General features: G+C 39.8%; 1 protein-coding gene across 2 annotated transcripts in view; it reads left to right on the plus strand.

Annotated features, from left to right (window-relative positions):
- dop (microtubule-associated serine/threonine (MAST) protein kinase dop) overlaps positions 1–16,666 on the plus strand; it is a 578,024-nt gene that overhangs the window by 176,965 nt on the left and 384,393 nt on the right. For both annotated transcript variants that reach the window (XM_067141035.2, XM_068226223.1), the window contains exon 9: positions 6,872–7,103. In XM_067141035.2, the coding sequence (XP_066997136.2) occupies positions 6,872–7,103 (232 nt within the window). The remainder of the gene's footprint in view (positions 1–6,871; positions 7,104–16,666) is intronic.

The raw sequence follows: 16,666 nt of genomic DNA on the forward strand, positions 1-16,666 counted from the left end.
TTCCCAGGTAGCAAAACTGGTTGACTTGTTCGATCTCTTGGTTTCCTAAAAATAATAGTGCCTTGTTTCGGTTATTATAACGCATCTCCTTGGTTTTCTTTCCATTTATCTTCAGTCCCACCTCTGATGCTTAGGTTTTTAAATCATTCAGCTTTGCTTCCATATCCTTAAAACTGTTGGCTAACAAACACAAGTCATCCGCAAAGTCCAAGTCCTCCAACCTGCCTGTCAGTCCCCATTGAATTCCTCTTCGGCGATTCATGGCCTTCTTCATCATAAGATCCAGCACCATCAGAAATAGTATTGGTGACAGCAAACATCCTTGCTTAACCCCTGTGTTTACTGGGATGGGCTCAGACAACATCCCCTGATGTAAAACTTGGCATGTGTAGTTCTCATACATTTCTTGGGTTATCTTTATAATTTTCTTTGGAATCCCAAATTCTTTCATGGCTTTCCACATCTTCTTCCTCATTACATTATCAAATGGCTTTTCAAAGTCTACAAATAGCAGCTACAGTGACGACTGCAGCTCCGTGGATTGTTCTATAATTATGCGCAGTGTGTTGATCTGGTCTGTACAGGAGTAACCTTCTCTAAATCCTGCCTGTTCTTTCCTCAGCCTTGATTTAACTCGCTTTTTGATCCTTTCTAAAATTATTCGTGAGAGTACCTTACTTGGTATCGAAAGGAGGGTAATCCCTCTCCAGTTATCACATTCCAATAAATCTCCTTTCTTTGGAAGCTTAATCAACAATCCTTTCTTCCAATCTGTGGGGATCTTCTCTTCTTCCCAAGTCTTCTTGAAAAGTAGGAACAGAATCTCGACTGAAGTACCCACGTCCACTTTCAAGGCCTCCGGTGTGATATTGTCCATACCTGCCGCTTTGCCATTCTTTAGTTGTTTAATGGCCCTTTGGATCTCTGTTCTTGATGGCGGTTCTGTACTGATAGCAACATCTTCCTGCTCTTCTACGGTCATCACCTCTGTCTCTTCTTCCTCGATTGCTTCACGATTCAAGATCTCCAGAAAGTGTTCTCTCCATCTTTCTAGCTGTTCTTTTTGTGTGGACAATAATCTCCCATCTTTGGCTTTCACTGGCTTGTCAGATCTAGAAAACTTTCCTGTTAGTCTCTTGGTAATGTGGTAGAGGGTCTTACTATCATTGTTTTGTGCTGCTGTCTCAGCTTGTGTTGCAAGATTATTGATAAATGCTCGTTTGTCACGTCGGAATCTCATCTTCACTATTTTGTTAAGTTCATTAAAGTTAGTTCTAGCTTGTGCCTTCTCTTCTTGTGTTCTTGCGGTATTGAGTCTTTTCTTACATTCCTTCCTTTGATTCACGGCTTCCCATGTCTCAGAAGTAATCCATTCCTCTCTTCCTCTCTCCCTTTTGCCTAGGACCTTTTCACAGGTATTAATGTAGGTACTCTCTATGCTCTTCCAATTATGTTCAATATCCTGTCCTTCTTCCTTTCTTAGCTGTTGGAATCGGTTATTCAATTCTAGTGAAAAATTTTGTTGCACCTCCTTGTCCTTCAGTTTATCCCAGTTATACTTTATCCTCCTCTTCTGATGAATGTGCCTAGTACTTGCAATCTTAAGTCGGAGCGTAGCTACTACTAAGTGATGGTCACTTCCCACATCTGCCCCCCTCTTGTTTCTCACGTCCAAAAGGGAGGTTCGCCATGTCTTGCTGATAGTGAAATGGTCGATCTGATTCTCCGTTCTATGGTCAGGGGAAACACGTCACTTTATGGCAATTCTTATGGGGGAAGATAGTGCCTCCTATCACCAACCTGTGGTTACTACAAAATTCAATAAGCCATTCACCAGTCTCATTTCTATTACCTATACCATGTTTTCCCATTATATTTTCTATTTCTTGGTTATCATTGCCAACTTTCGCATTCAGGTCTCCCATCACGACCATTATATCCCTTTTCTTTGCCTTTAACAGGGTTCGATGTAGCTGACCATAAAATTGCTCTTTTTCTTCTTCTTCTCCTGCCTCTGTTGGTGCATAACACTGCACCACTGTAATTGGTCTTACTCTTGATGCAAATCGAGCTACTAGAATCCTTTCTGAGACTGGGTACCATTCTATCAAACTCTTCCTTGTCTTTTGAGTGATCAATAATCCAACACCCTCTCTATGTTCTTCTTCTCTTCCTGAGTACAGCAGCGTGTCCCCTTCCTGGGTCTTTATCTCACCAAACCCAGTCCATCTCATCTCACTCAAGCCTAATATGTCCAACCTGTATCGCTTCATCTCCCTAGATACTTCAGCCAATCTTCCTGCCTGCCACATTGTCTGTACATTCCACATTCCAATTCTCGTGTCCGATTTCATGCTAAAAGTCAAATCCATTTTATCCATCCGGCTTCTATTCGTTGATGTTTCTGTAATAGGTTAATCTCGGGTGTGTAGGTTATTGGCCTTCAGCACCCAAAGCCTGGTGAAGGGGCTGCCTTCTAAGTAGTCAGGCCTACTGATTTTCTGTTGGGGTTTCTTCCCTTAGCCTTTGAAGTTCCCACTTCTGACTACAAGGCAGCAGTTCCTATTCTATTTTCCCCGCATAGGAGGGTTGCCTCGTCCGTCAGTTCCACCGTTCCGAAGTCCGTCGTCTCCGCCTTCACTGCCGTTGTGGTCTTCACCGTAACCCTGGCAAGGGACCCTTACATGGGACTACCAGCCGGGTCAGCTGGACCAAGGTTTTTTAAAGAGGTGTTACTCCTCTATCACTCGCCCTTTGTCCTGACTTGTGACAGGCAGAGCCTGGCTTCCCAAACATTGGGCCCAGGTTGGTGGGTTTCTTTGTTAGATCTAGTAATGTTTTATGATTGCGTGATATGTTATATGTGATTGTGTGACCAGCTGAAGATGACCTAGAAAGGTCGAAACCAGTCCTGTAGTTTTAATTTAATAAATAAGTAATGATTAGGTGGAAGCCTTCTTCTCATTGTATTTGAGAAATATCCTCTTCGGTAATACGCCTAGGAAGTCAGCTGGAAGAGTAATTTGCAAATTGCTTTTAACCAAAGAACGAGCCTCAGAACGAATAATAACTCTACGGAAGACCAAACTTGAGTACGTTTGGAAATAATGGCGATTCAAACGAGTCCGAAGCTCATCCAAACAGTATAAAATAAAACACCAAAAGGAGGCAAAATAACAGACAAGCCAGCCTCAGACTTGCTACCTTGAACATATTAACACTGACTGTAAAATATAATGAAATAACAGGTATGATGAAGCATAGACGCATTAAGATCTTGGGTCTAAGTGAGTCAAAGTGGAAGGGATGTAATACATAACTACTGAATGATGGAACAAACTGTACTGGTGTGGAAATAAGACAGAAGCAAGAAATGGAGTTGGCAGTGTTCTTGATAAGGACATTGACTGCATTTCTGATGTTACTTTCATTAATGACAGGATTATTAAAGCAAGGGTGTGTTTGAAAGAAGAACATTTGACAGTTGTAGAAGTGTATGCCCCTCAAGCAGGATTGTAGTGAAGAAAAAAAGCTGAACTTCCTCCAACAACTAGAGGGCAGTATAAATGAGGAGAAAACTATTGCTAATGGATGATTGTAATGCCCAGTTAGGAGTACATACAACTGGATATGAAGGAATTATGGGACCTTTCGGATATGGGACAAGGAACACTGAAGGAGCACTTCTACTTGATTTGTGCCTAAGGAATAACTTGCTTAAAAAGAACATATGGTTCCAAAAGAAAGAAAATCATAAAATAACACGGTACCGCTGGGATGGTAGCTATAAGTCGGTAATAGATTACATGATAACTGACCTAAGGTATGGAGAATGAGTGTGAGATGTGAAAGCTATTCCTAGTGAATGTCTTGGTAGCGACTCTTAAGCTTTTGATCATTGTCCCATTGTAGGTAGCGGTATTGAGGATGAGGAGTGTAATTGGAAGTGCTGTTCTTAAATCTTCCATTTTCTCCACAAATATGAAAACTTTGTTTTGTAAGGTACGTTGCATAGGAGACCTGCTATTAAAAGATAGTTTGTTAAAAAATTTACGAGACGGCAACATTTGTTTACAACCTTTCACTGTGCAACATCTTTTCCGAACGTATTCTCTGCATATGTGCTCAGTTCTTGTTCTATTACCTCTGGCTTAGCAATGAGTTGCCTGCTTTTGTTACAAAACACAGTGTAACAAAGTGATGCTGATGTCGTGTAGTACAAGCCTATTTCTGTGTTAAATAAAATAAGATGTTTAAGGGTAAAAGCAATGAAGAGCTAAGTGATGTTGGACGAAAACAATTTGCGGTAAATCAGCATTACTGAAAGCATTATACAGAAGAGTTTCCATGCCTAGGACCATCTAAACTTTCACCGAAACTTTTTTTTTTTTTTGAAACTTGCAAGTGTGATTTTTCAGTTAAACATAGAGGACGCGGTGACTGTTGATAATAGTGTTATACTGGCTGAATGTTATTTCACACGTTTTTTGATCAAACACAACCTTCCCTTATCTGCAGCAGACCAGGCTAGACCATTATTCAAGGCCGTGATTCCGGACGCTGAAATTGTTAAAAAATTTGGAAATGGTGGAACCTAGACAACTGCAGTAGTGAGAATCATGTCTGAGTCAACAGTATCTGAAATAGTCAAGAGTCTTCAAAATGCACATTACTCATTGTCTACTGATAGTTGTATCGGTGTTTATTTCTTTTTTGTGAGGAAAAAAGAACAGATTGCTACTCTAATTCTTGCTTTGGTGGAATGTGATAACACTGGGGTAGGAATTTGTCAGGTGTTGGGTAGAGAAATTAAGATCAGGATCAAGATGCTGAAATGGGAAAACTGTTTATCATTTGGTTGTGACAATTTAAGGGAATGTGAGGATTTTTGAAACAACGGAATCCTTCGATGGTTATACGAGGCTGTGTCTGTCGCGTACTCGCATAGCTGCCCAGAAGGCTACTAAAACATTAGGAATTGGGCGAGTTGGCCGTGCGCTTAGGGGCTGCAGCTGTGAGCTTGCATCCGGGAGATAGTGGGTTCGAACCCCACTGTCAGCAGCCCTGAGGATGGTTTTCCGTGATATCCCATTTTCACACCAGGCAAATGCTGGGGCTGTACCTTAATTAAGGCCATGGCCACTTCCTTTCCACTCCTAGACCTATCCCATCGTCGCCATAAGACCTATTTGTGTAGGTGCAACATTAAAAAACAAAAAAAACATTAGGCGCAAGTGCAAACATGGAGACAATGTTAGTCGACAAAGGTATAGTTTTTTTTTAAAGAAGTTCCAAAAGAAAAGAAAAAAAAATTGAAGATGTGTCAGGAAATGAGTGGACCTAGGCTCAAGAGGGACAAAATCTTGAAATATGTCAGTGCAAGATTATTATCTCGCACTGGTTAAGTAAGCAGGGTGTTAGAACACTGGGAGCCATTGAAATGATTTCGTGTTGGTGAATAAGTCATGTCAGAAGAAACCAGCAGTAGCAAATTTCTTGCAGTGAAAGCAGAAGTGGAAAATTATGCCACTAAACTTTATACCTGTCATTGCTGAAGAATACACTCAACATTTTAGTGAAGTACATCATCATGTTGCAAGTAGCAGCTCCCTCCATACCTAAAGTGGCTTAATACATTAATGGATTATTGATGGCTTTAATGGTGAGGGTTGTGAAACGTGAAAAGGTTGGAAAGCAGTTAGAAATAAGTTTGAAATGCATTACTGATATAAAATTCAATGGTAGGAGTTGTCAGAAAGATAACAATCTTGTAACTGAAGTTACAACAAGACAGCACATTAAGCGAGGAAGTCTGGCTGGCAGTTTACCTGAAGTTAGCATGAGACAGTTCTTCAAATTTGTAAGAAATTTGTTTTCTATAGCATGCATTTTTGGACAAATTCTCTTTTCATGACTCTGTGGTAAAGCATGCAGAAGTAGTGGATATTCCATTGAGAGCAATTACTTTGTTTCCATCGGTGCTTATTTGTGTTCAGTTGTTTCAAAATATAATTGAGAACACTAACCATGAAAAACTGGAAGTGGAATTTGCTTCCTACCAAGCAGAACCATTAAGTAAAGACATTTAAATTGTGAAACAGTGGATGTAGTATGGGCTAGAATTTTGAAGCTGAAAGATGCTTCTGGAAACATTAAATATTCCGTTCTTCCTCAAGTAATGCTTGCCATTTTATTGATACCTCACAGCAGTTTTTCAACTGAGCAAATACTCGGTGTGGTTCACAAGAACCATACTGACTTTCGTCCAAATATGAGTACAAAGACTGTTAATGCTCTTCTAGTGGAAAAAACAAAAATGTTATAATTCTGTGAGATTTGCTGTCAAAGCAGTTTTCTGAGAAGGAACTCTGTGAGGCAAAAGAAGCAACTGTGAAGATGCTGCAAGAAAAGTAACTTAGTTATGTTTGTGTGTGTAATTCTTTTGTTTTTTAACTTGTAGGAATTTTAAAACATGTTGGTATTTTTTGAAATTGCAGATTATAATCAGCCTGAGATGTGTTCCCCACCATCTCCACTGATATTCACACTACTGGTGACCACCTTTGAAGTTTGGCATCTCTGTCTTCATTTAATCAGGGGCAGATAACCATAGTTAGGCCACTTAAAGGACATCAGTTACACTTCCTTCTTCAAGTTTTTAAATGCCTTCCTCAATCAGACCCCTTTATAGTTACAATTTCATACGCACTAATACTGTCTCAATGTCAGGAAATTATATCAGACAGTAATCTGCATGGATTACTAATGAGTGGTGATATTTCTAACCTCTGAAATAAAACTCTTTTCTTTCTTTCTTTCTTTCTTTCTTTCTTTCTTTCTTTCTTTTAGTAAACATGTTTGTCTTTTACAGGCAAAAGAGAAATCACCTGAAGCTGCATCCTTTTTAACAGGAGTAATAAAAAAGCTCTTACTAATAATATCACGCCCAGCTCGGTTATTGGAATGTTTGGAATTTGACCCTGAAGAATTTTACCTTTTACTCGAACAGGCAGAAGGACAAGCAAAAGTATCTCAAGGAATTAAGGCAGATTTACCTCAGTATATAATCAGCAAACTGGGACTAAACAGAGATCCAATTGCAGGTGTGTGATCACTTTTTCTATATATTTTTGTGGGTGTGGGTGTGTGTGTGTAAATTTTTAAAGTAGATTTTATAGCAAGTTATTAGTTTTCTATATTATTGATCTCAAAAATGTTAGAAATGCATCCCATTGCAAAGGAAGTAACTTTCTTGAAGTGGTGCTTTAAATATTATTGAAATATTGATAAATATAATTTTCACATGCCTAATGCAATTTCCCAGCCACATCGCTCTTTATTATTTTCGCTATCCTTTGAATACTTTCTACCTGGGCTGTCGATCTATTTAATTTTTTTGCTAGTGGTTTAACATTGATCCAACACATCAAATGTTTTCAGCAACACAAGAATTGGAAAGGTGGCAGAGATGGCCTTAGGTCCTACTTAAGGTACAGCCCCAGCATTCACCTGGTGTGAAAATGGGAAACCACAGAAAACCATCTTCAGCGCTGCTGACGGTGGGATTTGAACCCATCCCCTCCTGAATGCAAGCTCACAGCTATGTGACTGTAAACTGCACAGCCAACTCGCTCGGTCAATTGAAATTTATAATTAAATCATTCATTTAATTGACCAAGCAAGATGGCTACTCGGTACAGGCTGCATAGCTGTAAATTTGCATATTGGATATACAGGGTTTCAACTCCACCATTGGCTGCCTGGGTGATGGAGTTGATGGTTCCACAATTAATCATCTCTCTCTCTAGTAAGCCTTTATAATAAAAGGCAAAATATTTCATTGTGAAGTACCATGTTTTTAATGAAACAAAACTATCTGATGCAGCAAGGAAAATTTAATACCTGTGATATCATAAAATTAGCGGTGATACTAGAAGTGAAACTAGTATTTCTGTGGTTTCATGTTTTCATATCAGACTTTAACTAAAGCCACGCCTGATTCCCTTCCAGTCCTAGCCATTCTATCCCATCGTCACCAATAACCTATATGAGTTAGCGGGTCCTTAATAAACCACTAGTAAAACAATAAGAAAGATTATGTAATTGGTTAATCAAATTTTATTCGGTTTTGAATTCATCATCATCATCATCATCATCATCATTATTATTTTACAGTTCCAGTTTCCCGGGTACTGTTGGCGAGCCTCTTCCATTCTGTCTTATTGAGATACGTTCTGTTGTTAATGACGTCCTCCAGTGTCCTTCCCCGATCTGCAATGTCCATCCATTGGGTTCTAGGTCTTCCCACCATCCGTTTCCCTGCCGCATGTCGCTCCAAGATCATGCTGTCCTTGTTGGCTCCATCCTCATTACATGCCCAAACCACCTCAGTCTGGACATGCTGATCCAATCTAACAATGATGTAACAATCCCAACTTCCTTCCTAACCACATTATTCCTTAACTTGTCCAGTTTGGTGTTTTGAAATGTGGACCTAAGGAACTTTATCTTGGATGCCTGCAACCTTGATGAGTCTTTCTTAGTGAGGGTGCAGGTTTCAGTACCATAGGTTAAGATTGGTATGAAGTACTGATTGAACATCACCAGCTTTGATTTTGTTGGTACTTGGTATCCCAGAGGAGTGTTCGTACTTGCTGGTAAAAGTGAGATCTCTTCTGCACTCTATTTGCCACCTCCATTGTGGCTAGTGTATCTTGAGACTGCTGAGGTATGTAAAGCTTTCCACACTTTCTAGTGGCTGGTTTCCTAGCATGATGTTCACTGGTCGTCCCTCTCTGTTTATTGCCATCACTACTGTTTTGAGTTCTCTTATCTTAAGATTGAACTCCTGGAACTTAACCTTCCATTCATTGAGTCTCGACTGTACTTGTTCCTCAGTTTCTCCCCAGATCATAACATCATCGGCAAAGGCCATTGCATTTAGTTCACCAAAGGTTTTCTTGATGTTCTTCATTATGTCATCCATGATGGTGATAAACAATAATGGGGATAGTGCACTGCCTTGCTGGACTCCACTTTCGGTCGTGAACCAGGATGAATGTCCATCACCCAATCGCACACAGCTGGTACAGTTCTCATACACCATCTGAACTTTCCTCACCAGTCCCTCTGGCACATTCCTTTTTCTCAGACATTCCCCATATCTTCTCTCTTGCAATGCTGTCATATGCTTTCTCAGTGTCAAGGAAAACCATAAACAGATCTTTGCCTTTTTTTCCAATATTTTTCCATTAACATATGGACACTGAAGATTAGGTCTACTGTGGACCTGTTAGGCCTGGAGCCATACTGTTCCTCTTCAAATTGTGGCTCTAAGATGACTCGAAATCTGCTCTCTAAGATTTTCTCAAGAATCTTAAGCCCATGAGCAAGGAGTGTTATTCCCCAGTAGTTGGAGCATTTTCGGTGATTTCCTTCCTTAAACAAGGGGATAATGACACCCTTGCTCCAATCAGTAGGTATCTTGCTATCTTTCCCAACTGCATTGAGCACGCTGTGTAGCCACTCTAAACCCTGGACTCCTGCTGCTTTAATCATGTCCGTGCTGACTTCATTGATTCCTGGGGATTTCCCTTGCGGCATCTTCTTAAGGGCTGCTTCTGTTTCTGCCCATGTAATGGGAGGTACCTCTGTGCAGGTTTCAACAGCTGGTTCTTTTGTTCTCTGATCTTCTGTCCTGTTTAATAGGTGATCAAAATGATTCCTCAGAACCTCTCTGATGTCCTCTTCTTTCCTGGCCAGGTTTCCATCAGGATCCTCAATTGCTTTAATGGTTTCAATTCCTTTTGTTTTTGATCACTCTAAACAATAGTTTCATATTGCCTCTGCTGTCTTCCTTCATTTTTTGAGTAAATTTCTCCCAGAACTTTATCTTCTCTTCTACTACTCTTTTAACTCTCAATTTCTTGTCCCAGTAAACTTGCTCGAGGTCTCTGATCTTCCCCTCGTCCCTTACCTGTTCTGGCTTGGATTTCTCTCTATCTCGTTCTTTTTGTGCCATGTTCCTTTCCTTTATTGAGGATCTTACTCTCTCATTCCACCAGGGTGTTTCTTTTTCCCTTACTCTCGCACCTCTCTTCCCGCAAACCTCTATTGCTTCTTTTATCAAGGTGTTTTTAAATCTTGTCCACTCTGCCTCACCACTCTCTCAACTTCTTCCATAGGCAGTTGTCCTCTTATGCGGTCCTGATAGTCAGTCCTTTTTCCATTCTGTTGTAGTTCCCACGCTTTAATCTTAGGTAATTTCCTGATTGTTATCTTTGGTACATTAATGTCTTTCAGATTTGCTGCTAATAACTGGTGGTTACTATTGAAGTTCTCACTTGGAATCACCTTGACATCAGTCACAAGTCTACTACTTTCTTTATCTGTAATGACATAGGCAATGACCGTCTTGCTCTATCCATCCCAGCTGTAACAGTTAATCTTGTGACTGGCTCTTTTGCTGAACCAACTGTTTTTTACTACCAAACAGTTTCTTATGCAGAAGTCTAAGGGATGTTCACCTTCTGAATTCCTTCTCCCATAGCCATGTGGTCCAATCACCTTCTCATAGCCATTCCTGTCTGTCCCGAGCTGTGCGTTGAGGTCCCCGATGATGATTGCCCTCTCTTCACTGATGATCTCTTCTAGGTCTTCGAGAAACTTGTTCTTTTCATCTTGATTGCAACCTGTCTGAGGGGCGTACACTTGCACCAGTGTCAGCTTCTCTTTCCCAAGGTGAACTGTTGCCTTTATTATCCTCTCATTGATGTACTGGATCTCTGTAATACCATCTAACTCTTTAGACAATATCAATCCTACTCCATTTTTCATCTCTCTGTTGTTACCATTCCAGTAGAGGGTATAGTTTTTCCTCAACTCTTTCTTCCCTTTACCTTTCCATTTAGTTTCACTCAGTCCTAGGATTGATATTTTCCTTGTCTCCATGATATCCACCAACTCTTCACATTTCCCAGTCAAACTCGGTTCATTGATTGTTCCTGTTCAAGTCTTTTGTCTTCTCCGGGGTTGTTACACCATCGCAAGGCTTGGCCTATCATACCTGGCGTGGATCTGCTGGTGATGTTGTCTACTCCGGGTTCTTTGTTTGCATCCGAGGCTCGTATAAGTGTTGAAAGCAATTGCAGTTTTCTACCACCACTGAAGAGGGCAGTCTTGAAAGAAACAGAATCTCTATCATTGTCATATTCATCACTCGCTTTCCAAAATCAACATCTCCATGATACATGGTTCTAGTGGTTTTGAATTGTGACTCTGAATTGCAGCACACATGCGAATATAATTTCATTTTTGATACGTGCAGTGTAGTTATATTCATTTTCTTGTTAAAGCAGTTAATTGAGAAGTTGTAGCCCGTAAGGTGTATGAGCTGGAAAAGCATTGTCATCTGCGTATTCCAGTTCATTTACATGGCTGAAACTTTTAAACCTTTCTGATCAAGGTGTGGTTTGATTAAATAGTCCTCCATTAAATCTGTACTTAAGTTGCACACCTGTGTTGTTTGCAGACTATGTTTTCGTACTGCTGGGCTGCCAGGTACAGGACAAGGAGTGTTGCTGCAATTACACAACCTTGCTGAAGTCCATTAGTGATGGGGAATTCTTCTGATGTTCAGATTCAGCACCTATACAAACATACCATGGAGTGCTTGGATCAGTCAAACAATGTTTTAAGGACAGCCAAACTATCTTAAAGCCATCCACATTGCTTGTCTGGGCACTGTATTAAAGGCTTTTCCCAGATTGCGGAACGCTAAAAGCAGAGGCTTTTATTCTTCTCTGTACTTCTCCTGTAATTGTCTCGTACAGGAGATCATATCAGTAGTGCCTCTGGAGGGACGAAACTCACACTGAGATTCAAGGAGTATCTTCTTGGAGACTGTATGCAGTGGATTCAACAGAATTCTAGCAAAGATCTTACCTGCTATGGAGAGCCGCTGTAATTGCCACAGATGGTTGTAATTAGATATCAGACATTCCTAAATGTATCTGCTGGCAATACAATGCTTGCTGTCACATATTTGCAGCCTCAATTTGATATTTTTTAAAACATAACCACCATGCATTTATTCTATCATTTCCCTTTTTTAGTATATTAGAAGACTAGGATGACAATATATTTACAACTCCTCTTTTAGTTTCAAAAAACTCTCATATATCAGACAGAAAATACTGTATGTACTGCTCCACCTAGTTAACTTGTCACATTTCAGTTTGCACAGTATAATTTGTGCTCTTTTATCTTACAATTTATGGCCGGTTCTACCACCTGCTGGTAAAGTAGCGCATAACTTGCCCTCCACGTAAAAGGATGTTTCCGTTCGACCACTCCCAGTTAGCGCTATCGGCAGCATAAATCGTAGTTACCCGGCGCGTAATTTATTGGCCACTTCCAGGGCCCGATAAGACTTTACCTGCTGGGCAAGTTTTGAGAGTTGAACATTAATAGCTGTATTTCTGGTGACATACAGCTTAAATTAGCTTAGTATTTTGAAAAAAGCATGATACTGTAACAGTGATCGATATTGTATTGCAGGATTTTAAACATTAATGCTTCCCTTGATTTGCAACGGTCACACCAGCCTCTTGCATCGGTAGCTTAGGGAACACATTTTATACGTCAAGCTTTCGTAAAGAAACTTTAAAAGGATATCAGATCAAAATTTATTTGGAAATCATTTCAAGTGGGCTTTAATTTTCTACCTTTTCAGTTTTCAGACACAAGGTATAACTTATTTTATGTATCCTAATTATCTGAACCGTTCTCATAGCGTAATGGCTAACACGCTCACTTCGTAATACGAGGTATGCAGGTTCGAGTCTTTATTATGACGAATCTTTTATTTCCATTATTAACGTTGTGTTAATCTGTATGCTTCTTTTCATACGTTCTTTTGTTTTCATACGTTCTTTTGTTAATAAATTTCATTGAAATGTTTAATCACAATATTATGTCTACTAGGAAATTGCTTTATGTGTGTGCTACTTATAGAAAGTGATGTCATGATTAATAGCATATAGGAAGGACTGTCGCCCAGGTAGCAGATTCCCTATCAGTTGTTTACATAGTCTTCTTGTAAATGATTTTGAAGAAATTGGAAACTATTCCATTTCCGAATTCCTCTTGCTATGAATGGATATTTACCCCGATTAGTTCTTTATATTTACAGTACCTTCCAACTTTAAACATTAGAATGAAATGCATTATCAATAAATGGAAGCATGTGGAACTAAACAAAGTCACAGAGCTAGTTGCAAATAGAGCATCATGGAGATACTTAATCTATTCACAGAAGCCTGCAGATAGAATGCTCAAAGGCATTAAGTCCATACGGAAGATGTGTGTGTGTGTATATACGTGTATGGAAGCGTGTAAGAGAGTCAAGAACAATGGCAGGGAACGAAAATAAATTTTGAAGTGTAAATTAGAAATACGATGAAAACCTGCGTACCTTCTATTACAGAGCGAGCGACTTGACGAACCTACTACGAGAATACTTTTCAAAAACGCTGCCTTAGATGACAGGTTATAACTGCCATAAGAAAATGTAATCTCGATATTTCAATCCCAATTAGGTATTGATATTGAAGCTCATAGATTAAAATCACGAACGCTTGACATAAGTAGTTGTCCATAACTCTTAAGACTCCCCTTATTAGGCTTTTTGGTGATAATCAGCAGATGCAAGCACAAGAAAATAAGACAATCAAAATGAGTTTCATACATCTGACAATAGATAGCACCACACTCGAAAGCGAGAAGTCGCTGAAAATCAGTCTAGCCAACTTCGGATATCGGTGTCTAGCTCCAGGTAGCTACCTAGCACTTGCACGGAGGTGTTTGCACGCAAGCCAAAGTACCAGCAGATTTACAACCCCCAGGTAGTTTACCTCCCGGGCAGCTGCCAGCCACGTTACCAGCAGATGGTAGAACCAGCCTTTAGTTGGTTTTGTAGACAAAGGCTGTGTTTAACCCTCTGTTGGGCACACATTTTCATGTCTCGTGAGTGGGCATGTCATGCCTTTTACACCACAAATATAAATGTCCTTTAAATTCTATGTTTTAGTGATAAAAGAAGGTAATACAGAATAAAAACAACTTGCAGTAGGATTCTTGATATGGTGGAGGAGTAGAGAAGCTACAAACAGTTACAGAACATCCAAACAAATTCACAAGAAATTGGAATAAACTTACAGTAGAGTTCTTAATACAGTGAAGGAATAAGTAGTTACAAACACTCGAGATTTAGTCACAAAACGAGGACTGCTGATTCCTTATGCAGAGTTGTTATCTTGCTTGTTGCTGAGAATGCTTCGTGCACCATAGACATATCAACTTCAGTAAACACCTTTGCTATGACTAAACCGGCCAGGGAGGCCAAGTTTCACTCAAGGTCACATTTGTACATGTATGCCACACGTGATGAGGATAGAGTACCAGATTCCACTAACAGTAACTGTCTGCAGTATCTGGTGGAGACTCTAAGGAACTATGAAGGTAATCCCAAAAATAAGGTCTCCTATTTTTTTTTTTTCATAAATACATAGACTTGTTTATTTTTACAATGGTTTACATCATTTTACAGCTTGAACATTTAGCTATTTTTCTACATAATCACCATTTCTGTCGATGCATTTTTGTAGATGCTGTGACAGTTTTTGTACACTTATGTCATACCAACTCGCCGCCATGCTGTTCAGGAAGTTGTGAGTGGCGCTTCGGGAAACCTCAGGAACCAATGTGCAGAGATCATCCAGGGTAATGCGCCGATCTTCATGCATGATTTGCTCAAACTTCACGACTGTCTCGACGGAAATTGACGGTCTCCTGCTCCTTTGTTCGTTCGTCATGAATTTCAGTCCGACCGGCTGCCAACTCTCTACACCACTTATGAAAATTTTTGACATCCATGCACGACCCGCCATACACTTCCATTAATTGGCGATGGATTTCAAACGGTTCAGTACCTTTTGCGTTCAAAAACCAAATAACTGCGCACACTTCGCACATGGCGGTAACATTCAACGGGAGCTCCATTTCCAACGGCTGCCAAGCCAAGACCGAGTGCCTCAGTGCGGCATGTGCATGTTTATATGCGAGTGCGGGAAACACTCTTCACAATATTGTGACCAACAGCCACACAAACAGAGTTCTGTATTTATAAAAAAATAGGGGACCTTATTTTTGGGATTACCCTTGTATATCTTGCAGTGTGAATGCTGCTGCGGACCCACAGAAAGGTTGAAGTGACCTGTTTTCCTACATTTTGCAAGTAAGTTTCCAAAGGACCACTAAAGTACCTCAGGTTCTTTAGAGAGTAAGCAAGTCTGTTTTGTGTTGATAAGCTGTTACTTCGAAGTAATTGTGCTTAAATGGTAAACAAATCGTAATTTTCTGGTGAATGAGAAATAACCAGATCCACAGAGATTCCCTTTACTACTTTGTTCAAATTTAATTGGTACAACAGATTATCTGCATTAGATTAACATTGAGTTGTGTAATTGATTGGTTATTCTGTTTAATCCAGCCACCTTATTTTCTACTGAAATATTCACCTTAATTCCCATGAAGATACATGATACGAAAGGAACTAGGACAAACTCTGTTTCTCAGTAGTTGTGAACCACATTGTGTTAATTATACATGAACTTATCTTAGTAATTTGTTAGTATCATGTTAATAGTCTCCAGATTTTATTTTACTCTAAATTCTACCTACCCCAAATGTAGTTTGCCACTGAGACAAAAAGTAGCTTACAAGAGGTAATTATAATAAAGTCAACAGTTGCTGGCTAACATCGGAATGTACATGGTATATGAAGTGTGGGCCAGTTTTTATTATGGAGACTTGGGTGATAATATTAAAACAAGAAGGAGCATTTTCTCGGTATTGTAAGAGAGTCCGTCAATGTAATTGTTGCGTTGTCTTTGATGAATCCCTTTGAAAGTCCAAACTGCTTGCAGAAATTTTTAAAAAAGTGGAGTGATCTTTCTGACACCAGTTTTCAAACCAAATACTGTAATGGTTTACAGGTGATATTTCTCTTTATCAGTTTCTATCATTGGCTCGTATTTACGTCTCCTCTCTGAATCTGCTTCCTCAAGTTGGCTCACATGTGACTCAAACCTGATTATGGGGTCTGTAATATATACTTGGGATAAGTTTGGTTGAAAGGCAATTTTATCCATATGCCTATTACATTCCTCATTGGAGAGACCATACACCTCCTGCAAGGTATTAAGCAGTTGTTGATCTGGCTGTAAGAAGACATGAGTTGTGTAGTAGTTCTGCATGGGGACATGCTCCCAGAACAGTAGCAAGTTTTCAAACTCTGGCAATGCTGACAGAAGTTGTTGCCCTGGAATCTCTCCAGTATGCTCCATACAAATGACACATTCACTATCATGTTGATGCCATCTCTCTATTTGTGCATATGAAACCTTTGAGCTCCCAGATCCTTGTATTTGCTGGTGTGTATTATTTCCAGAGAAGCTCTCCTTTTCCTTCATGTTCTTACTCCAGTTATCAAGCTCTGCCTCAGTTATTGTTTGGGCCGATGACCAAGTTTTTTTGCCCCTTGGAACAGCAATCACCATTCGTGGTAGTGGTTGTCATCGTTTCACCTTGCATGTGTTTGACAGAA

This window comes from Anabrus simplex, chromosome 2 (genome assembly GCF_040414725.1).
Source record: "Anabrus simplex isolate iqAnaSimp1 chromosome 2, ASM4041472v1, whole genome shotgun sequence".
Lineage (NCBI taxonomy): Eukaryota > Metazoa > Arthropoda > Insecta > Orthoptera > Tettigoniidae > Anabrus > Anabrus simplex.